Source organism: Poecilia mexicana, unplaced genomic scaffold, assembly GCF_051168715.1.
Source record: "Poecilia mexicana isolate PSO_F unplaced genomic scaffold, ASM5116871v1 scaffold_19, whole genome shotgun sequence".
In the NCBI taxonomy this organism is placed as follows: Eukaryota; Metazoa; Chordata; class Actinopteri; order Cyprinodontiformes; family Poeciliidae; genus Poecilia; species Poecilia mexicana.
The window spans coordinates 25,596,389-25,621,691 of record NW_028263388.1 but is presented as its reverse complement, the minus strand read 5'-3'; the positions used below and the strand labels follow the sequence as shown (position 1 = coordinate 25,621,691).

General features: G+C 38.3%; 1 protein-coding gene and 2 long non-coding RNA genes across 4 annotated transcripts in view; 1 reads left to right on the top strand and 2 right to left on the bottom strand.

Annotated features, from left to right (window-relative positions):
* The first annotated feature begins 4,994 nt into the window (after positions 1 to 4,994).
* On the top strand, positions 4,995 to 7,310 carry LOC148153790 (uncharacterized). Of its 2 annotated transcripts, XR_015761493.1 has the most exons (3): positions 4,995 to 5,938; positions 6,285 to 6,397; positions 7,012 to 7,310. It is a non-coding gene; the product is annotated as an uncharacterized LOC148153790 (long non-coding RNA). The 2 variants fall into 2 exon arrangements; XR_015761492.1 differs by lacking the exon at positions 4,995 to 5,938 and having other exon boundaries at positions 5,952 to 6,397.
* A 1,617-nt stretch (positions 7,311 to 8,927) lies between these two features.
* On the bottom strand, positions 8,928 to 13,082 carry LOC148153789 (uncharacterized). Its single transcript, XR_015761499.1, has 2 exons — positions 12,119 to 13,082; positions 8,928 to 11,788 (listed from the first exon to the last, which is right to left on the bottom strand). It is a non-coding gene; the product is annotated as an uncharacterized LOC148153789 (long non-coding RNA).
* Positions 13,083 to 14,877: 1,795 nt separating this feature from the next.
* Positions 14,878 to 25,303, bottom strand: part of myo15b (myosin XVB) — a 176,896-nt gene continuing 166,470 nt past the window's right edge. The window contains exons 54-59 of the mRNA XM_088001092.1: positions 23,272 to 23,420; positions 23,062 to 23,192; positions 21,232 to 21,365; positions 21,026 to 21,159; positions 16,975 to 17,115; positions 14,878 to 16,412 (exon numbers count right to left, since the gene is read on the bottom strand). Of these exons, the coding sequence (XP_087857218.1) occupies positions 16,326 to 16,412; positions 16,975 to 17,115; positions 21,026 to 21,159; positions 21,232 to 21,365; positions 23,062 to 23,192; positions 23,272 to 23,420 (776 nt within the window). The 3' untranslated portion in view covers positions 14,878 to 16,325. The remainder of the gene's footprint in view (positions 16,413 to 16,974; positions 17,116 to 21,025; positions 21,160 to 21,231; positions 21,366 to 23,061; positions 23,193 to 23,271; positions 23,421 to 25,303) is intronic.

Sequence of the window (25,303 nt, the reverse complement as noted above, 5' to 3'; positions counted from 1 at the left end):
GAATTGTACCTACTTTGTTCTATTCAAAAATCCGAGGGATAAATTGCAAATCAGTATTTTAGCTCACCAAATGTTTCCCAGTAAAAAATCTTACTTCCTGGAGAGCTTTCGAGACGCCACCAGCGTTCCGTACGGATATATAATTGTTGATTTCACACCAGACTGCCCAGATGAGTACAGGTTACGCACCGGACTACTTCCAGGGCAGTTAACCACTATTTGCCACAAAAGAAGAAGAAAAGCTACTGATGCTTTTGCAATGTCTGCACGTATAAAACGCAATGCCCATTTTCTTAAGGCTCTCTCTCAATCCAGCCCTAAACAAAGAAAGGATTTTCTGAAAACCTGCTCTGCAGACTTTATTCAAACCCTGTGTGAAGTCGCGTTAAATGTTCTTAAAGGCAACATTCACCTTTCCACTTCACATTTCAACGCCTTGAAGAAACAAAAAAAGTATATCAGAATTTTAGCGGATAAAAAGGTTGGGATCAAAAGAAAAAGAAAAATTCTGAGCTCTCAGAGTGGAGGATTTCTTCCATTAATTGCTGCAGTTGTTCCCATTCTTGGTGAAATTTTGTCTGGCATAATTAGAAAATAAAACATGGCACAAAAAATGTACTTGATCTCTCCTGACCAACTCAATCAACATCCGAGTCAATCAAAAAACACTACAATAAGAGACAACGCAGAATGGAACCTGGATCAAGAAATGAGGCTGATTTTAGAACATCCCACCATGTCCTCTTATGAAAAGATTAAAAAATATGATGCACTTTTACAGCGCTATTTGACTTTAATGAAACAAGGCCAGGCCGAAGAAGAACGGGTCACGTTTTCACTCCGAAAGCAGGCCACAGATGAGTCAGCAGAAACACAGCAAGGAGAGACTCTGCAGCAGCAGCAACAGCACCAGCAGCAGCAACCTGAGGCCTCAGGGCCGTTGGCTGCAAGTCAAGATAAGGTGTCAGAGCTATTGATAGCCATTCCTAAACAATCACACAGGAATGCAGAGTATATATTAACAAAACTGAGTCAAAACAGTGACGGATGGACACCAAAAGGTGAATTGATCTATAAAGGGAATGTCATCCGTGGCTCACACATCTTAGACTTAGTGAAACATCTCTTGTGATCAAGGTGACTGTGGTTGGAAGAGGTCTCCGAAATCTTAGTTCCAGTCTCAGGGAGCCGCTAGACTGTGGAGACAGAGCATCCGTGTCTCCTGCAGGATTTAAATTAAATGCAAAGAGTGAATAACCTTGGCAAAACTCTGTACGGGATATACTCAGGGGTAAGTCCTTAAGATGTCTTCCTGTTGCTGTTATCAGATTATAGTATTCCCTCACAGTATCACCTTGCTCAAAGTTTGACTGTAAGGCTTTGGCTGGAATCTGCCTTCCGTTTTTACACAGAGCCAGAAATTCGAGGTCATAGTGTTTAAAGTGAAAGGGATTTAATTCTCGAGCACCAGTGAAGGCTGCATGATCCACCATTCCAAGTACCACATATTTTGGAATCAAACCCAAGAACAGATTTTCTTGTGTGCAAATTCTAGATCGCTCTGGAATTGAAAAAGTCTTGACATTAACTCGGGAGAGGTTGTACAGAGCATTTCCTCTGAGCAACGCTGATGCGTGTCCGATCCGCACAGCTGGGGACACAGTCACTTTCTTGATAAACAGAGACGCAGATAAAATCTTGAGCTTGAAAGTTGAGTCTCTGGCACACATGAGGCAGAATGCATCGTCTGCGCGTGTAAGCTTAATTTTCAGATCCACCGCGTTTATGATTAGCTTTTCAGAAAATGCCAGGTCAAAATGCAACACTCCAAGCAGGGAACATGGGGTGGACTCTCCTGTAAAGTTTGCTCTCTGATTAAGACCCAGGTTAGGTCCATCATCGGTGACAATTGAATCCATCTCGCCAGCTGTATCCTTATAAAACAGCCCCGTACTAAATTGGGATTTCAAAGAGTCCTTGGAATAGTTCAGGAGTGTCTCAATGATTGCCCGGTACGGATGTGTTGCACTGGATTGAGATATCAGACGATCACCAAGTGTAACATCAACTTGACCAAAAATTGTGTTAAGTGGGTAGTTAATAAGTCCCACGGCAGCATCATTAGCAATGTTGGAGCCATCTGCATTAGTAATCTTAACTCTGAGATACAATAAACTGTCATTAAGATCCACGTATGAGTCACCTTCACTGCTGATGTAAAATTCAATGGGTGAGGAGTCACTGATGGCAGACAGAGGGTGGATTTCTGTGTAGATCTTATCTTCGATGGAGAGTTGAGTCATTGGAGCTGAAAATAAATCCAGTTCAGTCAGTGTGCATTCTGCAGATTTGTTGTGTAGGAGAGACATTATGAAAATATGTCAGAAGTTTTGGAGCGCTTCTTTCCTCGTTGCCTTCTCGCGGCATCTGATTTTTTTTTCTTCTTTGCAGCTTGTATTTTAGCCACCCAGACACGTTTACCTGGGGGTCTGGTTTTCCCCCGTTTAGAGAGCATCATTATTCCTGAGCCTTCTTGCTCAGCTCTGTTCTGTGCAGGACGGGTCATTTTACTAACAGCTTTACTTATGACATCAGATGCGATGTTTGAAGCTGCAGTTTTCAGGTGGGGTTTAGCTATAGAAAACCCTTTTCTAACAAGTGGGGACACAAATCGGAAAAGCCTGGAAAACAACGAGCCAAGGCCCCTGCCATACATGACAGGCGCACCCTGGAAAAACGAAAGGTCGCCTCCAGTTTGGCTGACATAATAGTGAACAAATCTGTTTGGGTCATTGACCATGTGTGACTGCGGAAAAAATGCCATTTGAATCTTGCTAAATGGATTGTGGGGGTGACACCCCAGATAGCACATGATGTTAAATCAACGTTGAAAAATAGTTAGAATCGTTGATTTTTGGTTGAAGTCGACAAATGACGGTGGATCAACCATCAAACAACCATCCAATCAAACCGTTGAAACTGTGACATTGAATCAACGTTGTTTTGTGGTTGAAATCTGATCACTGAAATGCCGAAGTCTGATTAATGGTTGATTTTTGGTTGAAGACGACAAATGACGGTGGATCAACCATCAAACAACCATCCACCTCTAGCCAAGTAACCAATGTTGAAACTGTGTCATTGAATCAATGTTGTTTTGTGGTTGAAATCTAATGACTGAAATGCTGATGTCTGATCAACATCTGATCAATATTGAATCAATGTCAGATGTATTGCCGCACCCCTTCCCCTCCTCTCCTCCTCATCAGCGCTCTGGGTCAGAGTATTTTATTACTGAGCGGGGGTTATTACATTTAAATTAACCACTGCAGAGGATAGTCGGTGGTGATTCCTTTCTGTACATTTTCTTACTTGTTCATAACAATTCTCACTGACTGTGTGTGTGATATATTGACACAAAAACATCTACAACTTACTACAAGGAGTGGAGGGGTCCACCCCCACCGTTTACATGAGTGGGATGTCCCAAACACACAGCTGCTTCGCTGTTGGCTTGTTGGAAAATATGTTAATTCAATGTTGAATTATCATCACAAAGGTTGCATGTTTGGTTGAGGTCGACAACTGATGGTGGATCAACTATAAAACAACCATTCAATTCTAGCCAATTAACTAATGTTGAAACTGTGTCATTGAATCAATGTTGTTTTGTGGTTGACATCAAATAAATGAAATGCCAACGTCGAATCCAATGTGTTTCACCACTGGTCCTCCAGGCCCTACAAGTTTTAGGCATTTCCCCAATTCAACACACATGATATTAATTGATGTCTGATTAACGGGGTTTTGCTGAACTGAAAAAACACAGGTCAGTTTGATTGATGTCAAGGTTTGGGGAAGAACTACCCAGATAGCACACGATGTTAATTCAATGTTGAATTATGATCACAAAGGCTGTATGTATGGTTCAGGTCAACGACAGAAGCTGGATCAACCATCAAACAACCATTCAATTCTAGCCAATTAACATTCATTGATTGAAATGCCAACATCGAATCCAGTGTTTTTCAGCACCGGTCCACCAGGCACACTGCCCTGCAAGTTTTAGCCATTTCCCTAATTCAGCACACATGATTTTAATTAACATTTGATTAACAAGGTTTTGCTGAACTGAAAGCATGCAGGTCAGTTTGCCTTGAGGATAAGGTTTGGGAAAAACTAGTAATCAAAGTGTTCAGGTGTTTTTTGCACCCCTCACCACCGCCTGCCATTCAAACGCCCAACCCCCTTCCCTCCACCCGCCAAAAACACACGCACACTGCTTTCCCCCCACCTGGGCCCATCTACCCCTCAATCGGGTGAAACAACTTTAATTTTAAGTGAGGGTTTTTCATTTTTCACATTTTAAAAGATTGTTTTGGCTAGTGGCCTTTATTTGATAGTTAATTGACAGGAAGGTGGGTGATGAGAGAGGGGGGGTAATGCAGCAAAGGTTGCCAAGGTCAGGAATTGAACCTGTGACAGCTGTGTTGAGGACTGAGTCCTTGATTGTGGTTTGTGCTTAACCCCTGCGCCACCACAGCACAACCCCTTTTAGGTGAGGGTTAATCACATTTTAACTTAAGCACTATGTGTTGACAACACTGAGTTGTGATTCTGTTCTGTACCCAGATTCACTAGTGGAACAAGTCAGCGTTGGGCCGGGGGGCGGGGCTAATCACCAGGCCTCTGACGTTTATCGCCTGCGCTACCAGAAACTGTTGAGCGAGGGGCGGGGAGGTTGGTCTGCGTTTTTTGGTTGATCTTTACCCAGGAAACACATCGGCTAAACCGTGAGTGAAACGGTCACTGGGACTGACTAGTATATATTCCATTGAGGGAAAGTAACTTTAACATTAAATAGACCTTTCTCAACAGGCGGTAGACTTTCTCAGTCTATAATCAGATATTTAAGCCCCCCCCCCCATAGCTCTGCGCCTGCCCAGATTGCACATGATGGCAATTCAACATTGAATTAACATATTTTCCAACAAGCCAACAGCGAAGTGGCTGTGTGTTTGGGACATCCCACTCATGTAAATGGTGGGGGTGGACCGCTCCACTCCTTGTAGTAAGTTGTAGATGTTTTTGTGTCAATATATCACACACAAATGGTCAGTAGGACTTTTTTATGAAAAAGAAAGAAAATGTACAGAAATGAATCTTCACCCACTATCCTTTACAGAGGTTAATTTAGAATGTAATACCCCCCACTCAGTAATAAAATGCTCTGACCCAGAGCTCTGATGAGGAGGAGAGGAGGGGAAGGGGTGTGGCAAAAGAGCTGACATTGATTCAACATTGATCAGTCGTTGATCAGACATTAGCATTTCATTCATGAGATTTCAACCACAAAACAACATTGACTCAATGACACAGTTTCAACATTGGTTACTTGGCTGGAGGTGGATGGTTGTTTGATGGTTGATCAACCGTCAGTTGTTGACCTCAACCAAAAATCAACCATTCTAACTATAATTCAACGTTTATTTACCGTTGTGTGCAATCTGGGCAGTTTGTTGCAGCCCTCATCACCTCCTCATCTCCCCCTACTCCCTCCCAAACCTCCCCCACCCAGTCGCTCCTCCCAACCTTCTCCTCTTTACCCCCTCTCATTCCTTCTTCCCTCCCCCTCCTTGAGCTCTGGGTCAGAACATTTTATTACTAGGTGGGGGTTAATCATGTTTCAAATTAAGCACTACATGTTGAGAACAGTGGGTTGTGATTCCTTTCTGTACATTTTCTTACTTGTCTGTAAATATTATTACTGACTGTGCATAATGTGTTGACACAAAAACATCTACAAGTCTGTACTAGGAGTTGTACAGTCCACCTCCCCAATTTTACACTTGTGGTTTGTCCCAACCAAACAGCCACTTTGCTGCTGGCTTGTTTGCTACCGGCTTCTGAATTGAATTCTCCGCTGAGCACTTTTATGGTAAGTTTTTCAATATTACTTTGATCTTAAATGTGTTTACTGAAAAATAAGGACATTGTTTTGTGCCCATAGTAATCCTGGTTATTTTGGGGCAAAACGGATATTTTTAATAATTGAGGTCATGTCTCCTTTTGTATTATTTTCATCCTACCCACCACTCCAGGCCTAAGTATGAAATCCTGCGAGATTTTGTGGGATTTGAGTTTTTAAAATAGGGCAGGGCCTATTGTTTGGTCTGGGAGAGCATGTGGTGGACAAGGAAGTGTAAGGCTGGCTGCTCCAGGTGGGCTTTAAATTGTTGTGATAGTAATCACTTGTTTTTAACTTTTTATTATGATATGCTTAGGGTCGTGCTTAAATGAGCCTCTGTACCAGAACAGCTGAGTTGGATGATTACATGAACGTCTGCAGCCATCAAGAAGTGCAGAAGGTTGTTAATCATCCACAGATTCAATCCAGGTGAGGCAGAAGGGAAACACTGAACTAAACCTGCTAATGACTGATTCAGTCTGTTGATCCTTGGATTGGTAACTGGTTAAATTGAACTGGACTATTGTTACTTGTGTGGGATCTTTATTAGCATATAGACACTTTTTAAGGAATTTAATCAACTTATTTGGAAATATTTGTAGTTGATGGAAGATTGAACCAGCTATTTGATGGAAGTTTATTCTGTATAAATTATAATTTTTCCAACTACACTATAAATCACCTTTTGTTCGATTTATTTGTCTCTGGTGTGTTAAATAAACCTGATCCTCCCTGAGTTTTATTGTTAGGTTTTCTGATAAACAGCCCTTTATTTTAAATATTGATTTAATATCAATATCATAAATCCTACACTATACTGCAGCTTGATGGGTAAATGCAGTTGTATATGTAAACATTAAGATAAATATTAATGAAAGATTAAGATATTAATTTAACAGTGAGTGTACATAGGGAACTATATGGTTTGTATTTGTTCTCAGACCTGTAACCAGTACAGTGTTTAATCTTTCATTGTGTTTCAGAACTTTTCAAATGTTTATCATATTTCTAACTGGCACCCTCCTCACTTTTATTTTTTTCAGCTGTTGCTCTGCAGTTTGACCGAAAGCTGACTCTTGAGGACTGCAGCGAAACTGTCAAGAAGTGGCTTCATTATGCGCCAGAATGAGAGGAAGACATCACAAGGAATCAAAGTGACGCCAACCAGAGTCAAACTGGGGTTACCACAACTTGTACTGTTTCCCTACTTCATACAGTACAAAGCTTAACTTCATGGACTCTGTTCTTCTGTGGACAACAGACTGTTGTTTTGACAGTCAAAAAGGAGTCAAATATGTTTAAAGATCTGTCCCTCTTTTCTTAAATAAAATGTTAAATCAAACCCATGTTGTCATTTTTAAACTTTTGTACACAGTTTACCCATCATCTGCCAATAATATAGTGTTTAACACCAGTGAAGAAACTTTTAGTGGCATGTTATGATGTAGACCTATCAGACCTAAAATGTACATAAATCCTTAGCTTTCATTCAATATAAAAACAACCCAAATCTGCATGTACATCCACAGTCAAATGAGTGTTGAATCAACATTGATTCAATGTAGAATCAACACAAATATGCATGCAGATCCACGTTCAGATGATGGTTGACTCAACATTGATATAATGTAGAATCAACATTGATTCATAACTGATTCAATGTACTATCAACACAAATATGCATACAAGTTGACATACAGATGATGGTTGAATCAACATTGATATGTCAGTTATGGTTGAAACCCTAATGTTGATTCAACATACAAGTCACCGACCACTTTCAATGTTGTTTCAATGTCAGCGTTCAACGTTGATTCAATGTTTCTGGCTGACATTGATTCAATGTTGTTTCAATCATTCTGTGCTATCTGGGACAGGTTTAAAATGCAGTTTTATTATCGATTTCCCATAAACAAAATCCACAAATCTATTTCGATCTGTTTTGATCTGAATGGAAATTGTTTTGATGTAACTTTTTGACACGGGTATATAATGCGTAGTGTTGTATCTTATGCTAATTATATCACCAAATTTCCCTCTCACTGTCACAACACCCAGCAGCGGCGAGAAGCTGTCTCCAACTATTTGGTGATGCACAATGTCAGAGTATATAAACAAATTTGCGAGCATGCCGGCCCCTGAGGGGTATGTTGCGCTCCTGTTGGACACTGTAAACCATTCGTTCACTTTCAGTCCGAGAATGTAGGCGAGTGGAGCCCCCACTTTGATTTGAAATTGTCCATTTCCTTTAAATTCGAAGCGCTTTGTCACATTATTGTAAGACACATCTGAAGTATTGCTGTACTTTTTCAGTGCAGGCACAAAATGTTCCAGTATGTCTTGTGGTCTGTCATAATAGCCTCCAGCACCAAATTTCTGGCTGTAGATGTCAATTCCATCCTGGCCTTCAGTTTTGTCTGATGGTTGAATTAAGACTCTACGGAGCTCAAAGTAGGCCGAGTGAGTAGGCAGGTTGTACCAGGTATGTGGTATTATAACTTCACACAGACCTACAACCCAATGACCTTTTAAATCAATAGCTTTGGCCAACTCTGTTTTAAAGTTTGAGCTTGTATTGTCTTTAAAGAGCTGTTTGCAAGCATTAGAAGGCAGGGTCACATAGAAGCCTTCTTGTTCTCTGTCTTCTCCTCCTGCTGACATATTGTTGTACACTGTAGGCCTTCTTTACACATCTGAGAGGTCACTGAGCCGGACCCAGCTATTAAATTTTGAAGGCCAGTTTTTCCATTTGACAAACACTTGCTTTTCTCCCCTCACAGTCCTGCGCTTCAAGATCTTATCAACGTGATAAACTCTCTCCTGTCCCATCTTTACTTTCTGTAACTCCTCCTGGTAGAAAGATCCTTCTATAGCCTCTCCATCATACTCCCAACACTTGGCTGAGTCACTCTGTGCCTTAAAGCACCACCCACTTTAGCTGAATATTTTTTTTTCCAAATTTGTCAAGGGGGATTTCAGTCCAAGTTTATAGTAAACTACAATAAGCTGGATTTTCTGTTTGCCTCAAAAATGAACTTTTGATGTTACCAAAAAATACCAATCTTTGCTTTCGTCAACCTATAAAACATTGCTAATCATTTAACATCTTCTGCTTGAGACGGACAGTTCCCTCCCAGTGAAGCACCGCCTCACTGGGAGGGAACTGAAAGGATAACATTAATCATTTATAAGCTTATCAATTACAAGAGGTGAACTGTCTGTTGGTGAACATTAGTGAACAGATAGTATGTGAATTTGTGCAACAAACATTGAAAGAAATATATATTTTTTTTTTTCATATTGATGTGCAGTGAAGACCATTTGCTGAAATCATGATTTAAACAGTTTGAACATTCCTTGATTTTCATGCTTAACTCATTCCACACTTCATCAAGTTGAGGACTACAAAAATTTTCTTTGTGGAAAGCCAAACAGATGCAATTGAAAATAAACTAAAATGTTCACTGGACCCTTCCTAGCAGACAGTTAATACTTAAATCAAGGTTGTCAAAAACATGTCTTGCAGGGTTTTTGTTGTTGTTTTTTTTTGGTCACTATCTTTTCGATTATACACAGCACAGAATTTAACAGTATGAATTCACAACATAGATGAATTTGAAAGATCGTACATTTTAGTAGAGCGAAAAAAAAATACTTTGTTAGCGTAATGTTTGTGTTTCTGACTTTACTGCGATCACATATTGACGAGCAAAAAAAAAAAAGAAAAAAAAAGACTGTCAACTACTTTTTAAAAAAATAACTCACTTGCAAAAGGGAGAAGGTAACAGAGATGAAAGTTTGTGTCCTGTATGGCTCGGGTCTGGCTGCAAGTAGATCCGTGACCGTAAACTAAACATGTTCTTATTTCACTGATGCAAAAACTTACATTAGATAAAGCAGAAGGAAGTTTGCTGTGTGGTCATTAGCAGGTTAGGGTCTAATCAAAGTCCTGCCTCTGAGGTAATAAAAGAAAATCTACTAAATTAACATTTCAGCTAAACTGCCCAATCACCTTTTTCATCCTAATGAGGTAAACTGTTCGTGATGACATATTGACTAGAGGGATTTATTATAAAGAATGGTTCACTTGTTAGCTTACAAGAAAACAATATGAAAATGAAAAATGTTCATTTTTGAAACTTTGTCTGTACTGATTTCAGTAACGAGAGAATTCAACGTGCTAAAACATTCAGACATTCAACTCGAGAGAAAAAAAAAGAAAGTCCAGTGCAGGAGCGTAACAAATGTAGGAAAGTAAATAACCACATATTTCAGTGTATTCCTTTTTTTTTCCAATAGATTGACAATTATATGGGATACATGGTTTATAAAGGTAAGGATTAGAAAAGAAAAAAAAAACATCTGAAAAGTGTGGTGGACTTGTGGATCTACTGATACAGTTTTGCTTCAGAATTGAATTTGGAGACCAGCTCTGAGTGGATTTGCTTCTGTGGTCATGTTTTCCTGTTTTTTCTTTCCAACTTTTCTCCTTTCAGGGAGGTCTATTTCCTACAACACTTAACTGCATACATGTTCTTGCCCTGGTGTTTTAAAGATGGCAACCAGTAATTGAACCATAGATGGTACTAAATGGGTTTTAGGAAAGATATTGAGGAAAAAATAAGGTTGAACGATTGAATAGAATCACTAACAGCATGGGCAATGCATAATCAGACAGGATGATAAAAATGTTTCTCATATGTCTTGTGCAGGTAACGGTAGATGTAGTGTAAACGTAGTAGAGGTCAGGCTTGTTTCAATCAGAAAAAAACAACAACTAAATATTAAAATAGTTTTCCATAAACTAACAGACTCTTCCTTTTTTGTGTGTGTGTTTAAGCTTGACACACATGAACAAGAGGAATTTTATTAAAGCTGGTTCATTTTTGGTTTACGATGAAATGCACAAAGCTAATCTTTAATTACGCATTTATTTTTTATATGGGCTCAGGTTTGACTAGAGGCCAAGATATCAAACTTCCACTCAATCCTGTCATTCTTGTGCTCTGTCCTAATCTCTATGAAAAAGTATGTTCTTTAATCGTGTGCTAGTGCTACGGTGTTTTTCTTTTGGTTTCTCTAGATAGGAGAGGAGTTTAAAATGATAAATAGAAAACAACCTGACAGAAAAAAAAAACTAAAGACATGGTAAGCAATTCTAACTTAATTTAAAATGATTAACCTGTACTAATATTAATAATTTTGTACATGTTTGATGGCTTAGTAAATACTTGTTGAGTTAGGGAACAGTAGAACCAGATTTCCTTGACTTTTTTTTTTTAAATAAGCAACAGCCTAAAGTGACCGTGGGAGACAGGCTGCTGGGTTATCTCATACAAGCCGAGTGCAGCACAGAGAAAGAAACAGCAAAAACTTGTTCATAGGATTAAGCTATTGTAATAATTGTAACAGTATGCTTGTCTTATTATTATTCTAAAAAATGTATTGATGGTTGACAGTTTATTGGTTCCACATATCTTTGACTTTTACTATTTCCCATCCCTAGCAGGGGTAAAGTGACCGTTGCAGAGGGGCTGTTGGTTTATCTGATGCAGGCTGAGCTCAGCAGCTGATGCAGCGCAGAGAAAGAAAAGCTCTCAAAGTTAAAAATACACATCAGTTGTCCACAAAATTTATCCATTGTCTTTTTATTTAAATTGTATTTTTTTTTTAAATTTACTGTAAAAAACAAAATATTAGTCAATAAAATACTTGACAATTTAGTAGATAGTGACTCGAGATTATTTTGGATCTTCATTCACCCCGAGGCAAGTTGGTTGGCTGAAGTGACAGAGTGGAGGACGGTTCATCAGATACCAGCTGAGAGCAGCACAGAGAAAGAAACGGTGAAGAAGTTAAACACAGATACATTTTTGTTTATGAAATAAACTATTCTGTTTTTTTATTATGATTTGAAATTAATATAACAATTAACATGATTTATTAAATGCTTAACTAATGAGTACATAGTGACTATAATTTCCTTGACCTAAATTTCTTCATCAGCCTTGACTGGGATGAAGTGACTGAGAGTGGATCCAGGCTTGGAGGTGGAGATAAAAGTTCTTTATTAGATTACATTTATATGAATGAAGCAAAAAAAAAATAAAAATAAATAAGAGGAAACTTTGTCCAACTGTCATGATTTACTTCTTGGGGTGATGCATGGAGCAGGTGGTGGGATTCCCATCTGATTGTTTTTGGATCTTCAAGCAGTTGAGTTGGATGTTAGCAGACTAGCTTCTCCACCTCACTTCACAACCTGCTGCCTTTTGTCTTCAGGTTTTCTCTTGCACAAAAAAAGGAGGACTTCTGGGAAGCATCCAATTTATGGACTGGAATTGAATAGACCGAGCTTGGAGTCTGACAGAGAAGGGAGGTCCCACTGGACAACACCGGGTGGTGTTGGTTTTTCCCACACCGGATGAAGGAGCTTCAGCAGAGTGGGATTCATTGGAAACAGGCGGAGCATGCTGGGAGTCCTGGAAGGTGGGAATCTCGTGCTGAATCGAGGATTCAAACGCTGCTGATGGAGGTAAGACCAGATTTGTATCCAGGAGTGCAAAGGATGGAGCATCAGCCATGGAGCAGGGCCTTGTGATGGTTTGTCCATTTGTAGTCTGTGAGGTTGGAGCAGATGAGCTACATGCTCTTGTAGCTTCTTGCTGTCTTCTCTTTTGAGGCTTTTCTCTTTTAATGCGAACCATTTTTTTGTTTGTTTGTTTTCTGTCAGAGCAAAGTGGATCTTCCTCTACCAAATGCAACGAGAAGAATGACAGGGCCTCCAAAAATTATTTAAAGGAGAAAAACAGAAATCCCACCCCTTTATCTCTATTGGCTGATTCAAACAGAAGCTCATAAAAGTGGGCTGGAGCATCTGCCAGGAGCAGGAAGATAAAAGCAGTTGGGGGTGGAGTCTATCTGTCTGAGGAGGAGTTGCATCAGAAAATTTGCATTGGTATAACTGGGTCAAAAGTCACAAAGAGGACCTCACCCCTTATTAACCATTTGATTTAAGAGAAGGTTCCAGAATCTTGTCTTGTTTATTTTTGATAAGAACTTATATGATGCAAGAGAGAAAGAAGGTTCCAGAATATTTTATAGAAGGCCTCACCCCTTATTAACCAATTGATTTAACAGAAAGTTCCAGAATGCTGCCTGTTTTATATTGATAAGAACTTATATGATGCAAGAGAGAATGTTCCAGAATCATGTCTGCTTTACATTGATATCAACTTAATTTTATATGATGCAAGAGAGAATGTTCCAGAATGCTGCCTGTTTTATTATTGATAAGAAATTAATTTAAATCAAAACATATGTTTTTATACGATAAGCATTTTATGACGCAGATTTAACAGGTGTTTGTGTGCGATAAGCATTTTATGACGTAAATAAACAGATGTTTGTGTGCGATAACATCGATTTTGATTTGGGCGTGGCATTTTAATCCATCAAACTCGATTAATTAAAATTTGACACAAAGTAGTACCATATATTTTTTGACCTCCCCTTATGTACCCTTATGTACTGGATGTAAAAAAAACACACACAAAAAAACATGAACGCTGTATGCGCTCGGTTTTTACCTTAGAATGGCCAACTATGTCAATTTGATACAGTAGGGGGATTCCACACTTCCATATCTGTGTCCTCTGTTACTTTTATCAGCAGTTAAAACTGTTTATTCCGTTGTTAATATGTGGTAACCTGTTTTTCAAAGCCACCTTTAAACGCAACATGAGCGCTACGACGCTCGCGCTGGGTTTACACCTGTGCGGCAGTGAAGGAGACCTGCTGCTGCTGCAGGTGTGTTAGAATCATGGCAGCAAACCAGCAAAAACACAAAGAACTTTTCACAGTTTTTCCGTTAAAATGTGAAGTTCAGGGACTTAAGGTAGCGCCGTAAAATCCGAACAATAACGTGACTTACTTGTCTGTTGTCACCCATGCCTCCACCTTTACTCGCACGCGGAGCTCCAAGACACGTGTGGAGGTGTTTACTGATATGTCGCAGATATGGGACAACGCTGTGACCAAAGTGCAATATAGTAATATGACATTCAGGAACGATCCGATTCTTCTGGACGGATCTTGACTTAGTCCTATAGGACTGAAACCTCACTGAGAGCCGTTCTTTGTGCTTGTAATGCTCTGCATACACTGCAGTAGCTATTTTATTTCATTAAAATATATTTATATTTATTCAATTGGCAAATAAATAAAACAAGAACGTAAGAATACAGAGCATGCTCATTGCTCTTTGTTTTTGTTACCTGTCATGATGTATTCTCTATCCACATGATGCATAGAATCACATATCTCAAAAAGTTTGGGAACCACACTATCATATGCGAAGAGAGGTCATGGAAATGAGCATACAACTCACTCACGGTGCAGTTTCATGTACTCAAATGTAAATGCTAAAAACTAGATCAGTGCTCTACTACTCTGAAAGTGGATCATTCTTGAAGAACTGGCTGTATAGATGAACTGTTGGAGTCTACATTTTCACCTTAAACATCTTAAAGTAAATTTTTGTGACAAATAAAGTGGCTTAATTAGGTTGCTACTGCTGGTGGCCCAAAGCATTGTGGGATACCTTGCTGGTCAATCCCCACTGTCACATACAAACCAATTGCTTCACACAGTCAGTTATTGCAACATATAACAGCTAGTGAAGTTATGTTGTGCAAGTTAAGTGTTGCAAACCTACAATAACTCAATACATTTTGCTTAGCTGTTCATAAACTAAATGGCAAAAATAGATCTTGACATTTCATGGAAATAAATTATTTCTATGGTAAACAATATTCTGAGGTATTACTCTCATCAGATTTACTTTTTCTGCCTACATCCCCAACAAAAGCATTATTTTGTTAATCCACATACATAAAAAAACATGGGTATTAAAATAGAGCATATTTTATTTTTCAACACAGAAATCAGTTGTACAAATGTTCAAAACCTTTCCCTTGAGTTTGCAGGTTTGCTTGAACAGAAATGGACTAATGTATGGGGATGTCCTGAACATGTACAGTCCAAAACCCCCACTACTTTCAAATACTTAACTTTTTGCATTGACTTAATTTAAATAGATTACAAAATCAAGCATTTTTTATTGAAAACTTCACACCATACTATGTGAAATAAAATTATGATGATGCTTGTTTTATGGAACTGTTTTTTGTTCAAATTACTATTTAAAATTATGTTTTATGCTGAACTTAAGTGGATTTTATTGTATTTACATAATAAGATATGCTAAAAAAAACTAGGTAAGCAAGTTTTTCAATTGTAAATTTGTCATTCTAAATCTAAAATGTATTTATGCAAATGATGTTCATATTATGCAATACTTGCTTTCTGTATTGCATCATTGTACCAACTGGGCAAACCTAGCTTAGTTGCACATGACACTTTTCACAGCAGCATAGAGACAAGAACAGTCTACTGTAGATTATAAAATGTCACAAGCATTCTAAGCAAAGATTTTTGTTATTGCTTTTATTATTTCTGGTATTTTTCTGGACACCCAATTGGCATGAAGATGCAATACGGAAAGCAACTAGGGACAATATTCATTAGCATAAATAACTATTAGATTTAGAATGTCAGATTTACTTTTGATTAACTCACTTAACTTGAGTTGTTTCAACATATCTTGTTGTTATGCAAGTACAATAAAACCTGCTTATGTTCAGTATAAAAATTTTACATAGAAATTTGAACATAAATAAAACAGTTACATAAAGCAAGCAATGTCAGAATTAATTTCATTTCTTAGAGTAATCAACATAGTACTAAGAAGTGACTAAAGCTAGTACAAAACAGTAAAGTAACTTAATTGAAGCCACCAAAAATGATACATTTTGCAGACTGAAACCAACATTTGAATGAATGAATATACTTTGTTAATCTCAGAGTGAAAATCACAATCAAGACACAGTAATATACTTCCAAATGGAACAAAGGTCAATGCCAAAACAATTAGAGAATAATATTCTTTAACATTTGAAAATAATTTCCTAACACTAAATGACAGCAGCACACAACTTAGAATCATCAATAACCAGTTGTAATATTACAGCAATGTGTTAAAGAATAGGAATTCATGACTGATATCAAGCTTTGATTATTTCAAGCAATAATTTGCAGCTATGTCTCTTTAGATAGTCTATGGTGTTCTCTGTTATTGGTTTGATTTATTTGTTAGCTTTTAATCGTCTGTAATGCTGTATGTTTCTTTTCAGCTTGTTTGAGCACTGAAAATATTGTACAATGAATTACTCAAAAATAATTTACTAAAAAAAATAAAAACAGCTGCTAATGCAAGTCAGTAATCGGAACATGGTATCTACTGGTAATTTGATTCTGAACTGGTAACTGATGATTGAACCAGCATTTCCACTGTCAAAGCAAGGATGTGGCAAAATTCCTTAGCCTGAAACAAACATCAAAAATAGATTAGTCATAAATGAACAAATAATTTGACTATTATCAAATGCTAGTCTGCATTATTCTTTACAATTTATCATCAACAATTAATTAGTTTCTCAAGAAATTCAACATGATTTAGTGTTTTGTCAGTTATACAGTTTTTAAAACTAGCATACTAAATTTATGCTCAATAGTTTTAATTTTCTTCCTAAAAATATTGCCTTTACCCAGCATATTCACACAAAGAAAATGATGATTATGATGATGATGATTAGTATTATTATTATTGCCATTTAGTGGTTAATAATTCAAACTACATGTGAATAACAATGGAAGAAGTGGAGTAACATATATTTCTAATATATATTGCAAATGGAGAAAGCATTTAACAGAACTGTTGTGTGAATTTCATCATAACTTTACTAATTAGCAGTGACACAAACCAAACTCACCAAAAGACTAAAGTCATGAAAGTTGAATATAATACAAGTAAAGTACAAAGTTATTAAGAAAAGATATATCTTTAAAAAAGTCATATTTAAAAGAAGATCTAAAATAGTTTTTACCTGCTGGAGATGAATCAGGATTTTTTGGGGTTTAACAGCATTGCCATACTGAATCTCTACTCCTGGAACTTTGCCTGCTTTCTTTGGGCGGATTGTGCGCATAGCCTGGACCTGTGCAAGGGCAATCTGAAACACTAGAACCTGCGAGACAAAGATGATCAGAGAGAAAAGTAGAATTGAATACTGACTGTTTGTGAGTCAGAGGTTAATCTAAAAAAAATAAATAAAACAAAACTGAAATGGTAACATCAGAGGAACAAGAGCACCAAGATGTGATATAAATTGTAAAAGTACATTTTTAAAACTTTGAATATTGTGTAAACATGCAATATTTCTTGCCAGTCATCACAGAAAGTGAAGCTCATTATATAGAATCATCACACACAGAGTGATATATTCCAAGCCTTTGTTTCTTGTAACTTTGATTTCTTACAGATAGAAAAAACTCAAAATTCATTGTTTCAGAAAATTTGAATACTTTTGAAAAAGGTCACTATTGGGAACTCATGGTGTCACACTATAATTAATGAACTCAAAACACCTGCTTAGATTTCCTGAGTATTTGAGCGGTCTCTCACGCTGGCTCTAGGCTACAGGAAGACTGCTGACTGGACAGATGTCAAGAAGACAGTCATAAACACAAAATGTCATTGGTGAAAAAGCTGGTTGTTCACAGAAAACGGTGTGGAAGGAAGAAGTGTAGTGGGAAAAGGTACAAAAGCAAAGGGGAGAACCATGGTCTTGAGATGATTGTCAAGTGAAATCCATTCCAGAAGAGTCATGTCCAGATTAATTCTAGACATGGACTACAATTTTCACAATCCCCATGTGAAGCAATCTTGAACCACAGACAACATCAGAGGAGCCTTCTTCTTTTTAATTCTTACAACACATCAGTTGTTGTTTTTAGACTGGAAGTTCTGAAAAAGGACCTCCTTACTCAACCACTTGATCTGAACTAGTCCATGCATTTGTTACTTCAAGGCTGGACTACTGTAATTCTTTACTGTCAGGAAGTCCACAAAATACAGTTAAAAGCCTTCAGCTCATCCAAAATGCTGCACAGAGTTCTGAAAATTAAAACAGAGATCATATTTCACCTATTTTTGCTTCTATTTGTTGCTTCCCTGTTAGAATTTACAGGATAGAATTTAAGACTCTCCTTCTCACAGTCCATAATAATCACCGCCATTATGCAGAGATCTGATTGGTCCATATGTCCCTAACAGACTGCAAGTTTACTGCTGGTTCCTTGAGGTTCTAACAGTAAAATAGGAGGCAGATCCTTAGTGATCAGGCTCCTCTCCTGAGAAACCAGATCCCAGTTTTATTGGTTTTATCTACTTTTAAAATGAGGCTTAAAAGTTTTCTTTTTGATAAAACTTGTGTATCAAAAAGATACAGCCTTAACTTGAGAATAAACTGACCACTTTTTCTCACTTTCTTCTTTTTGTACTCCTCTCTAATTTGCATTATTTGCTGCTATTCCAACTGTTTTGTTTTCTCTCTGTTATGTTTCTCTCCATAGAAGCTACATCTGGTCTGGCATTGTGCTTGGCTGTGGTGCTTTAATGGAGGAGGACATCGACTGAGATAATATTGATATCACCCGATCATGTGCTTCTTACTGTGATTTATTTGCACTAAAGCCTTAGAAATTACTTGGCAATCATTTCATCAGACTCAACTCAAGCGTTGAGTATGACAACTGAAGGAGGAACAGCTTATCCTGCTCTCTCTCGCCCTTACTGATATCTTTGCCCGTTTAGTTATTTTATAGACACAGTGTTTATAATACTTACATTGTTGACAACTGGATTACTTCAAACCAAAGGACTGTAGGAGTTTTTTCCTCCTTTTTTTCCACTTTCAAGCTGAACCAGTGAAAGATGACTCTGGCAGACATCAGGGACATCAGCAGTATTGTACAAACACTTCAATCGGCTGAAATAAAGATTCATATTCTGGAGAAGAATACCGAATCCAGGTTCAACCCTACCAATGACTCAAAACAACAACCAGCTCAATATTATGCAATGACTTCAGTCAATAGAAATTAAGATTCAACAGTTGGAGGAAAATTTTGAGATAAATGCTGCATGTGGAGATGAAACAACTCTTCCTCAAAATAACGGAGAGGTTGCATGCCCTGCACCAAGCAGCCCACCCTGGAACTATCTTGGAGTTAAACCAAAAAAAAGTCCCACACTTCAAAATTGATGAGACGACTCACCTAGATGAATCAGCGTGGCCAGCTCTGAGCTGGAAACCCACATTCAACTTCAACACCTACTCCACCAAAGAAAAACAAACAGCTGAAACAGAAACAACTCCACTCACCCCACTTCCAAGGATAAACTTTGACTCCGTAAGAATCCCACTGAAAGACAGATTCACTGCACTTCAACAGGAACCTCCAAGGGAAACCTGGCCTTCAAACATCAACAACAAGGGGTGCTGTGGTGGTGCAGGGTTAAAGCACAACCCACATATGGAGACTTTAGTCCTCAATGCGGAGGTTACAAGTTCAAGTCCTGGCCTAATGACCTTTGCTGCATGTTTCCCCCCTCTCTCACTACCTACTTTCCTGTCTGGGCTTCTATCAACCTATGCAGCACCACAGGCTGATTGCCTCCATGCACTAAATGTATAGAAATGTACACACCTTTCAGAATCCTGATATTTGTACTTAAAAATCCATTTTTGATCTGGTCTAATTTTGGTCAATCCCAGTCCTCGAGAGTCAGTATCCTATAACTCTTACATGTCTCACTGGTCCAACACATTTCAATCAAAATAGCTGAATTACTTCCTCATTGTGTAGTCAGGTTCTCCAGAGTCTTGCTACTGGCCTCATTGTTTGACTCAGGTGTGTTGAAGCAGACGCTCATCTAAAAGTCTCGTCTCATCTAAAGTTGCAGGACATTGGGCTTGGAGGCCTGGAGTTGCCCACCCTGGTCTCATGTCATGGTCTAATTTTCTGAGACACTGAATTTTATTTAATTTATTTTTTTACTTGTAAATCATAATTATTAACATTTCAAAATATAAAAGCTTGAAATATTTTACACTCAGTGTAATGAATCTCTATAAAATGACCGTTTCATTTTCTGAGATGTCTAGCAAGAAATATTGCACTTTTACAGAATATTCTATTATTTTTTAGTTGAATTAGTATGTTGTATAATGAAGCACAAATAACTGATTTCGCTACAGACTTACAATAAGAGTAAGAATATAAAATTTTTGCTTCTATCCAATTTTCAGTTTAAAATGTGGAATCAGTACTTTTTGACCAGCTTTAGTTGCACAATAATTGCACTGTAAATTTTAAAGATTTTTTTTATTATGCTGAACTAAAACGTTCTTTTAAAATCATTGTGCCAAAATATTCCATGCCAATTTTCATGTTTGAATGTGGTATTGTTGAACATTCACAACCTTATATGTGAGGCACAGCTCCCATTTACATAAAGTTAGATGAGGTAGCTTTAGAAATCAAAAACACTTCAGTAAGTGGGTTGACTGCTCCTTGCGCTAATCAGTTTTAACAACTTTATACCAACCAACCTGGAGGAAAAAAAGTGTTTGTCATTTTTATGTGAAAACATTTAGTGCATTTTGTTGCACTAATCCATGTAACAAAATGGTGAAACTTATTATATACACATTAACACTTTATTGCTTGATTTAAAAAAAAAACTGAGGCTTTTACATATTAACTTACAATTTCCAAATTCAGTGAACATTTGCATTTCATTTGCATTTCATGTGAACTCATGTAATAATACTTTATTTACATCCATAAAGAAGTCTCAGAAGCCTGTTTGATGAAGAAAGGTAATATTAGTTATAAAACTGTTATTTATATATTTTATGTAAGTAACATAAAATATGTAGAGATTTTATGTTACTCTGTAGGGAGTGCATTTGAATTGGAAATAGATTGCCAAATGTCTATTGCAAAATATATTTCACAATGTGCACAGAAAAAAACGAAACAGACAACAAATATTGCTGAGAGTCATACATATAAAAAAAGAACAAATACCTGAGTTTTAGGATGAAGGAAACGAACTCCTTCCTGGTTCACACTGATTAAGCAGGGGGAAGGACAGCCATGCTGGCTAACCTTCTTTGCCAAGAAGGTATTGGAGCCAAACAAAGGGAGGGTCCTCAAAGACTCTGAGATAGAAGATTCATGTAATTAGCATTATAATAGTGTTCAGAAAATTAACAAGAAAAGTTTCAACCCACCAATAAACCGAATTTTGGCATCTTCAGGACTGAGAGACTGCATGGCAGCTAACTGATCATGGCAGAGCAATTGGATTTCCTCAGCTTTACTGGCAAGTCCGTCTTGTAAGGGCAAGTACTCCTTTAGCTCCGGCCTTAGAAAAAAAGGATCAACAAATTCATATATTACACACACACACACACGCACACACACCCCCACACACACACACACACACACACACACACACACACACACACGTTTGTGTTGCTATCTTTGTGGGGACTTTCTATTGACTTCCATTCATTTCTACAGCCTAAACCTTACCTTTACCCTTTTCCTAACCCTAACCATCAGTACCTAACCCTAACCCTATCCAAAACTCAATTCATACCTTAGCCCTAAATCTGACCCCTGACCCAAAAACAGGGTTTCCCCTTGTGGGGACCAGGCTCCGGTCCCCACAAGGAGCAATTGGTCCCCACAACGTAGTATATGTCAGGAAAATCGTCCCCACAAGGTATTACAAACAAACGCACACACACACACACACACACACACACACACACACACACACACACACACACACACACACACTACGGTCAAAATTCTTAGTCTCCTAGAGAAACAGTCCTTTTATTTAGTCAAAGCACAGACTCCTGTTGTGAAATGATGTGCTTTTATTTTGTAATGCTTACAGCTCCTAATCAACCAATCAAGACAAAATGATCTCAAGCATGTTTTTACAGATGGTGACTTAGATCTTCCTGGGATACTCCTGAGCTGCAAACCTATCTGTGTGTTAATTAAATTTGTGTCTCCCTTCTTTGTTTCTGAATTCACATCCAACTGTGAAGATAGGATGTGGGGTTCAACCCCCTCCATTCCTTTCCACACCCTTCTTGCTAATAAAAGAGACAAACAACTGAAGATTTGCAGAACACATGGTGAGCGGCTTGGAGAAGCAGTTCACTGTGTCTTCTCCTTCTGCAGAAGTTTGGTTGAAAACTCATATACGTTGTCTGTGGTTCTTTCTTTTATGTAGGTTTGAGAAAATACCTATCAATGTTCATCACAGGAATTATGTCATGTTTATGACAGTGTCATGTCAGTCTTATGCAAAACCCTTCAAATAAAGTGTTACCAAAATGTTTAAATGAATTCACAGATTTTCTCTTCAGAGTATCTCACAACTATAGTACCCTGTGCCAGAGTGAATGGTAACTTTTCTAAAATTTTCTTTAAATTGCAGTTTAGCTAAATGCAGTTAGAAGGCAGGTTCTGTTGTTGTTATAAGCTAAAGTTAGTGTTACCAAGTTGTATTTCTATTTTGTTATCCATCATCCATCCATTTTCTGTACACCCTTGTCCATAGTGGGGTCGGGAAGGGTGCTGGTACCCATCTCCAGCGAACGTTTCGGGCGAGAGGCGGGGTTCTATTTTGTTATATTTACACAAAATATCTTGTTATTCAGCCTACTCACTAAATAAAACCAACACAACATTACCATATGATTTGTGGCTTGTGAAAGCATCACAAGGTTCACAATCTGTATTGTGTTTTTCACCTAGCTGAAAACTGAATAGCCTTATGAGTTCACCACATGAACAGTTGTTGGATTGTGAATAGGCCAAGGAAACCCATATCAAGTTGAAAAATAAATTCACTGCTTTTGATTTTTTATTTATTTATTTTTTTTACATCAAATTAGAAGCACATTTTGGTTTGATGGAAAGCTTTACTCAGTACACTAAACAAAGTAGCAAGATCCAGTTATTAATGGTGCCCAAAGACAATTGTTCTCCCAAATTTACACTCATATTTATTATCAGTTATAATTTATTCTACTTACAGTGACAGCTGGCTCTTCAAACCCTGAGCTAAATGCTGCAGGGCTGTCAATTCAGCAATCTGTTGAACTGATGAAGTTCCACCAGCATAATGAGGAATGATTATCTTGCCATGAAGATATTCCTCTAGAAGCTAAAAACACAAAATCTTTGCAACTTGAGAACTGATCATTCAAAAACATTTTTCGTTTTCAAAAACATTGGCTTTTTACCTGCTGATAGTGAAAATCCACAAAGAGCTCATTCCTGAAGGAAAGAGGTTTTTCCCAGAGGACTCTCCTGAATGACAAGGAGATGGAGCCATCATCCAGTAAGAAATCAAACAAGTAGTCCTCAGGATGTAGAGGGCGCACCATCCCATCTGAAGCAAAGGACCAAAGAAGGAGGGACATAAGGACAAAGAGAGAAAACATTGACAAAAAGAAAAAAGGAAGTCACTTGGAAGACAGTTGGGATCCCCAGGTCTTCCCTGACCACCTCCTTCCAATGAAACAAGAGGAAGTTAAACAGCTCTTAAAGGAAAAACATCCTTTTGTTAGTGATGAGCATGATGTTGGGACCATTCTGTCTCTGAAAATCAGACTAAATGATCTAACTCATGTCAAAAAGACATACATCTCAGTCCCTAGGCCATTCCACAAAGAAACAGAGGAATATTTGGAGGACTTGTTAGATAAGGGATGAATCACAAAGTATGCAGTCCCTTGAGGGGCTGAAGTATGACAACTGGAGTCGTCATTCTCCAGTCTGTGTGCAAAAAAAGATGGTCTGACTGCAGCTGTGTTACAATTATCGAAAGATATGGATTTACCTTTCAAAGTAAATCCATATTCAAGATATGCTGAACAATCTGAAAGAAACAAAGTGAAGGAAGGGGGACAGCTCCAGCTTGTGTATCACAATGGGCATACTGATGGTCACTAGTGGAACAAGTCAGCATCAGGTCAGGGCGCGGGGCCAATAACCGGGCCCCTCATGTGTATCATCTGCGCCTTCGGAAACTGTTGAGCGGGGGGGAGTTTGGACCGCGTTTGTTGTTTGATTTCCTAAACCGTGAGTGAAACAGTCACTGGGACTGACTATATATTCCATTGAGGGACAACAACTTTAACATTACATACACCTTTCTAAACAGGTGAGGGTGCACTTTCTCTGTCTATAATCAGACATTAAAGCAACTCCCTGGCACCTCCAGACCCGGGCCCCATGGGCACCCATCCACCTGCCGATGGCCTATTGATGTGGAGAACATAACTGACTGTACATAGGATGTACTTCCTGAGGTGAGGCACAGAATAACATGGTCAGTCACTGTAAAATCCCAGAAGAATGAGCTTTGGCTTTGCCCACTTATCATTAATACTCTCTCTAAGAAGGCAGGTTAGGAAGTCAGTTCAGTGACAAACAATTCTTAAAGGGGCCCAAGAAGAGGATGCTGTGATGAAGGAGGTGCTCTACTGTGTGAGGGTGGAAAACAGCTCAACAGTAAAACTGCAGCACCAGAGAAAAACAACCATCCAAGAACAACTGCTCTTGTCTCAAAAGTTCCACAAGTTGGTCTACAAGAGATGGGCCTCCTGGGTGTGGAGAGAGTGATGAATCTCATAAGAGGTTTTATTGACCCCATATCAAGAGAGATGTGGAGCACTACATCACTCAGGTGTGTAGCTGCTTGAAATACAAATGTCCAAACAAGCTGACCAGATCACCTCTAACATCCTCATCAAATGCTTGTTATTTTATACAAACATTTGCCTGAGCTCCAATTCCTATACTTCCGTCTCTAATAACTGAAACATGAGTGCTTTAAGATGTGCATACATTCTAGTGTCTTCAAATGAACTTATTCATAACATCCAAATCCGTAGTGTCTTGTACCCAGGGGCGCTGTTTAACCTGGAGGCATGCCTTCAAACAATACACGGGGCAAACCTGACCAACCTCTACCGGCTGCCTGTTAGACACTGAGAAGGGCAAATTAACCCACAAGCGTGAAATACCAAGAGCGGCGTGAAGGGGGCGCTCATGCTGACTCCCACAAAATGCCAACCTGGGCGGTTCCCCATGTTTCCCATATCAGAAACCGCCACTGATTGTACCCTATTGATGTACGATCGATGGGGTCGTACATCAGTTCGCCCCTATTGTACTTTCTTCTGCACAGCCTTCTGTGCAGAAGAAAGAATAAATATGTTTGTATTCATTATCTGTAAGGCTCAAAATATTTTACTTTATGGATCTATT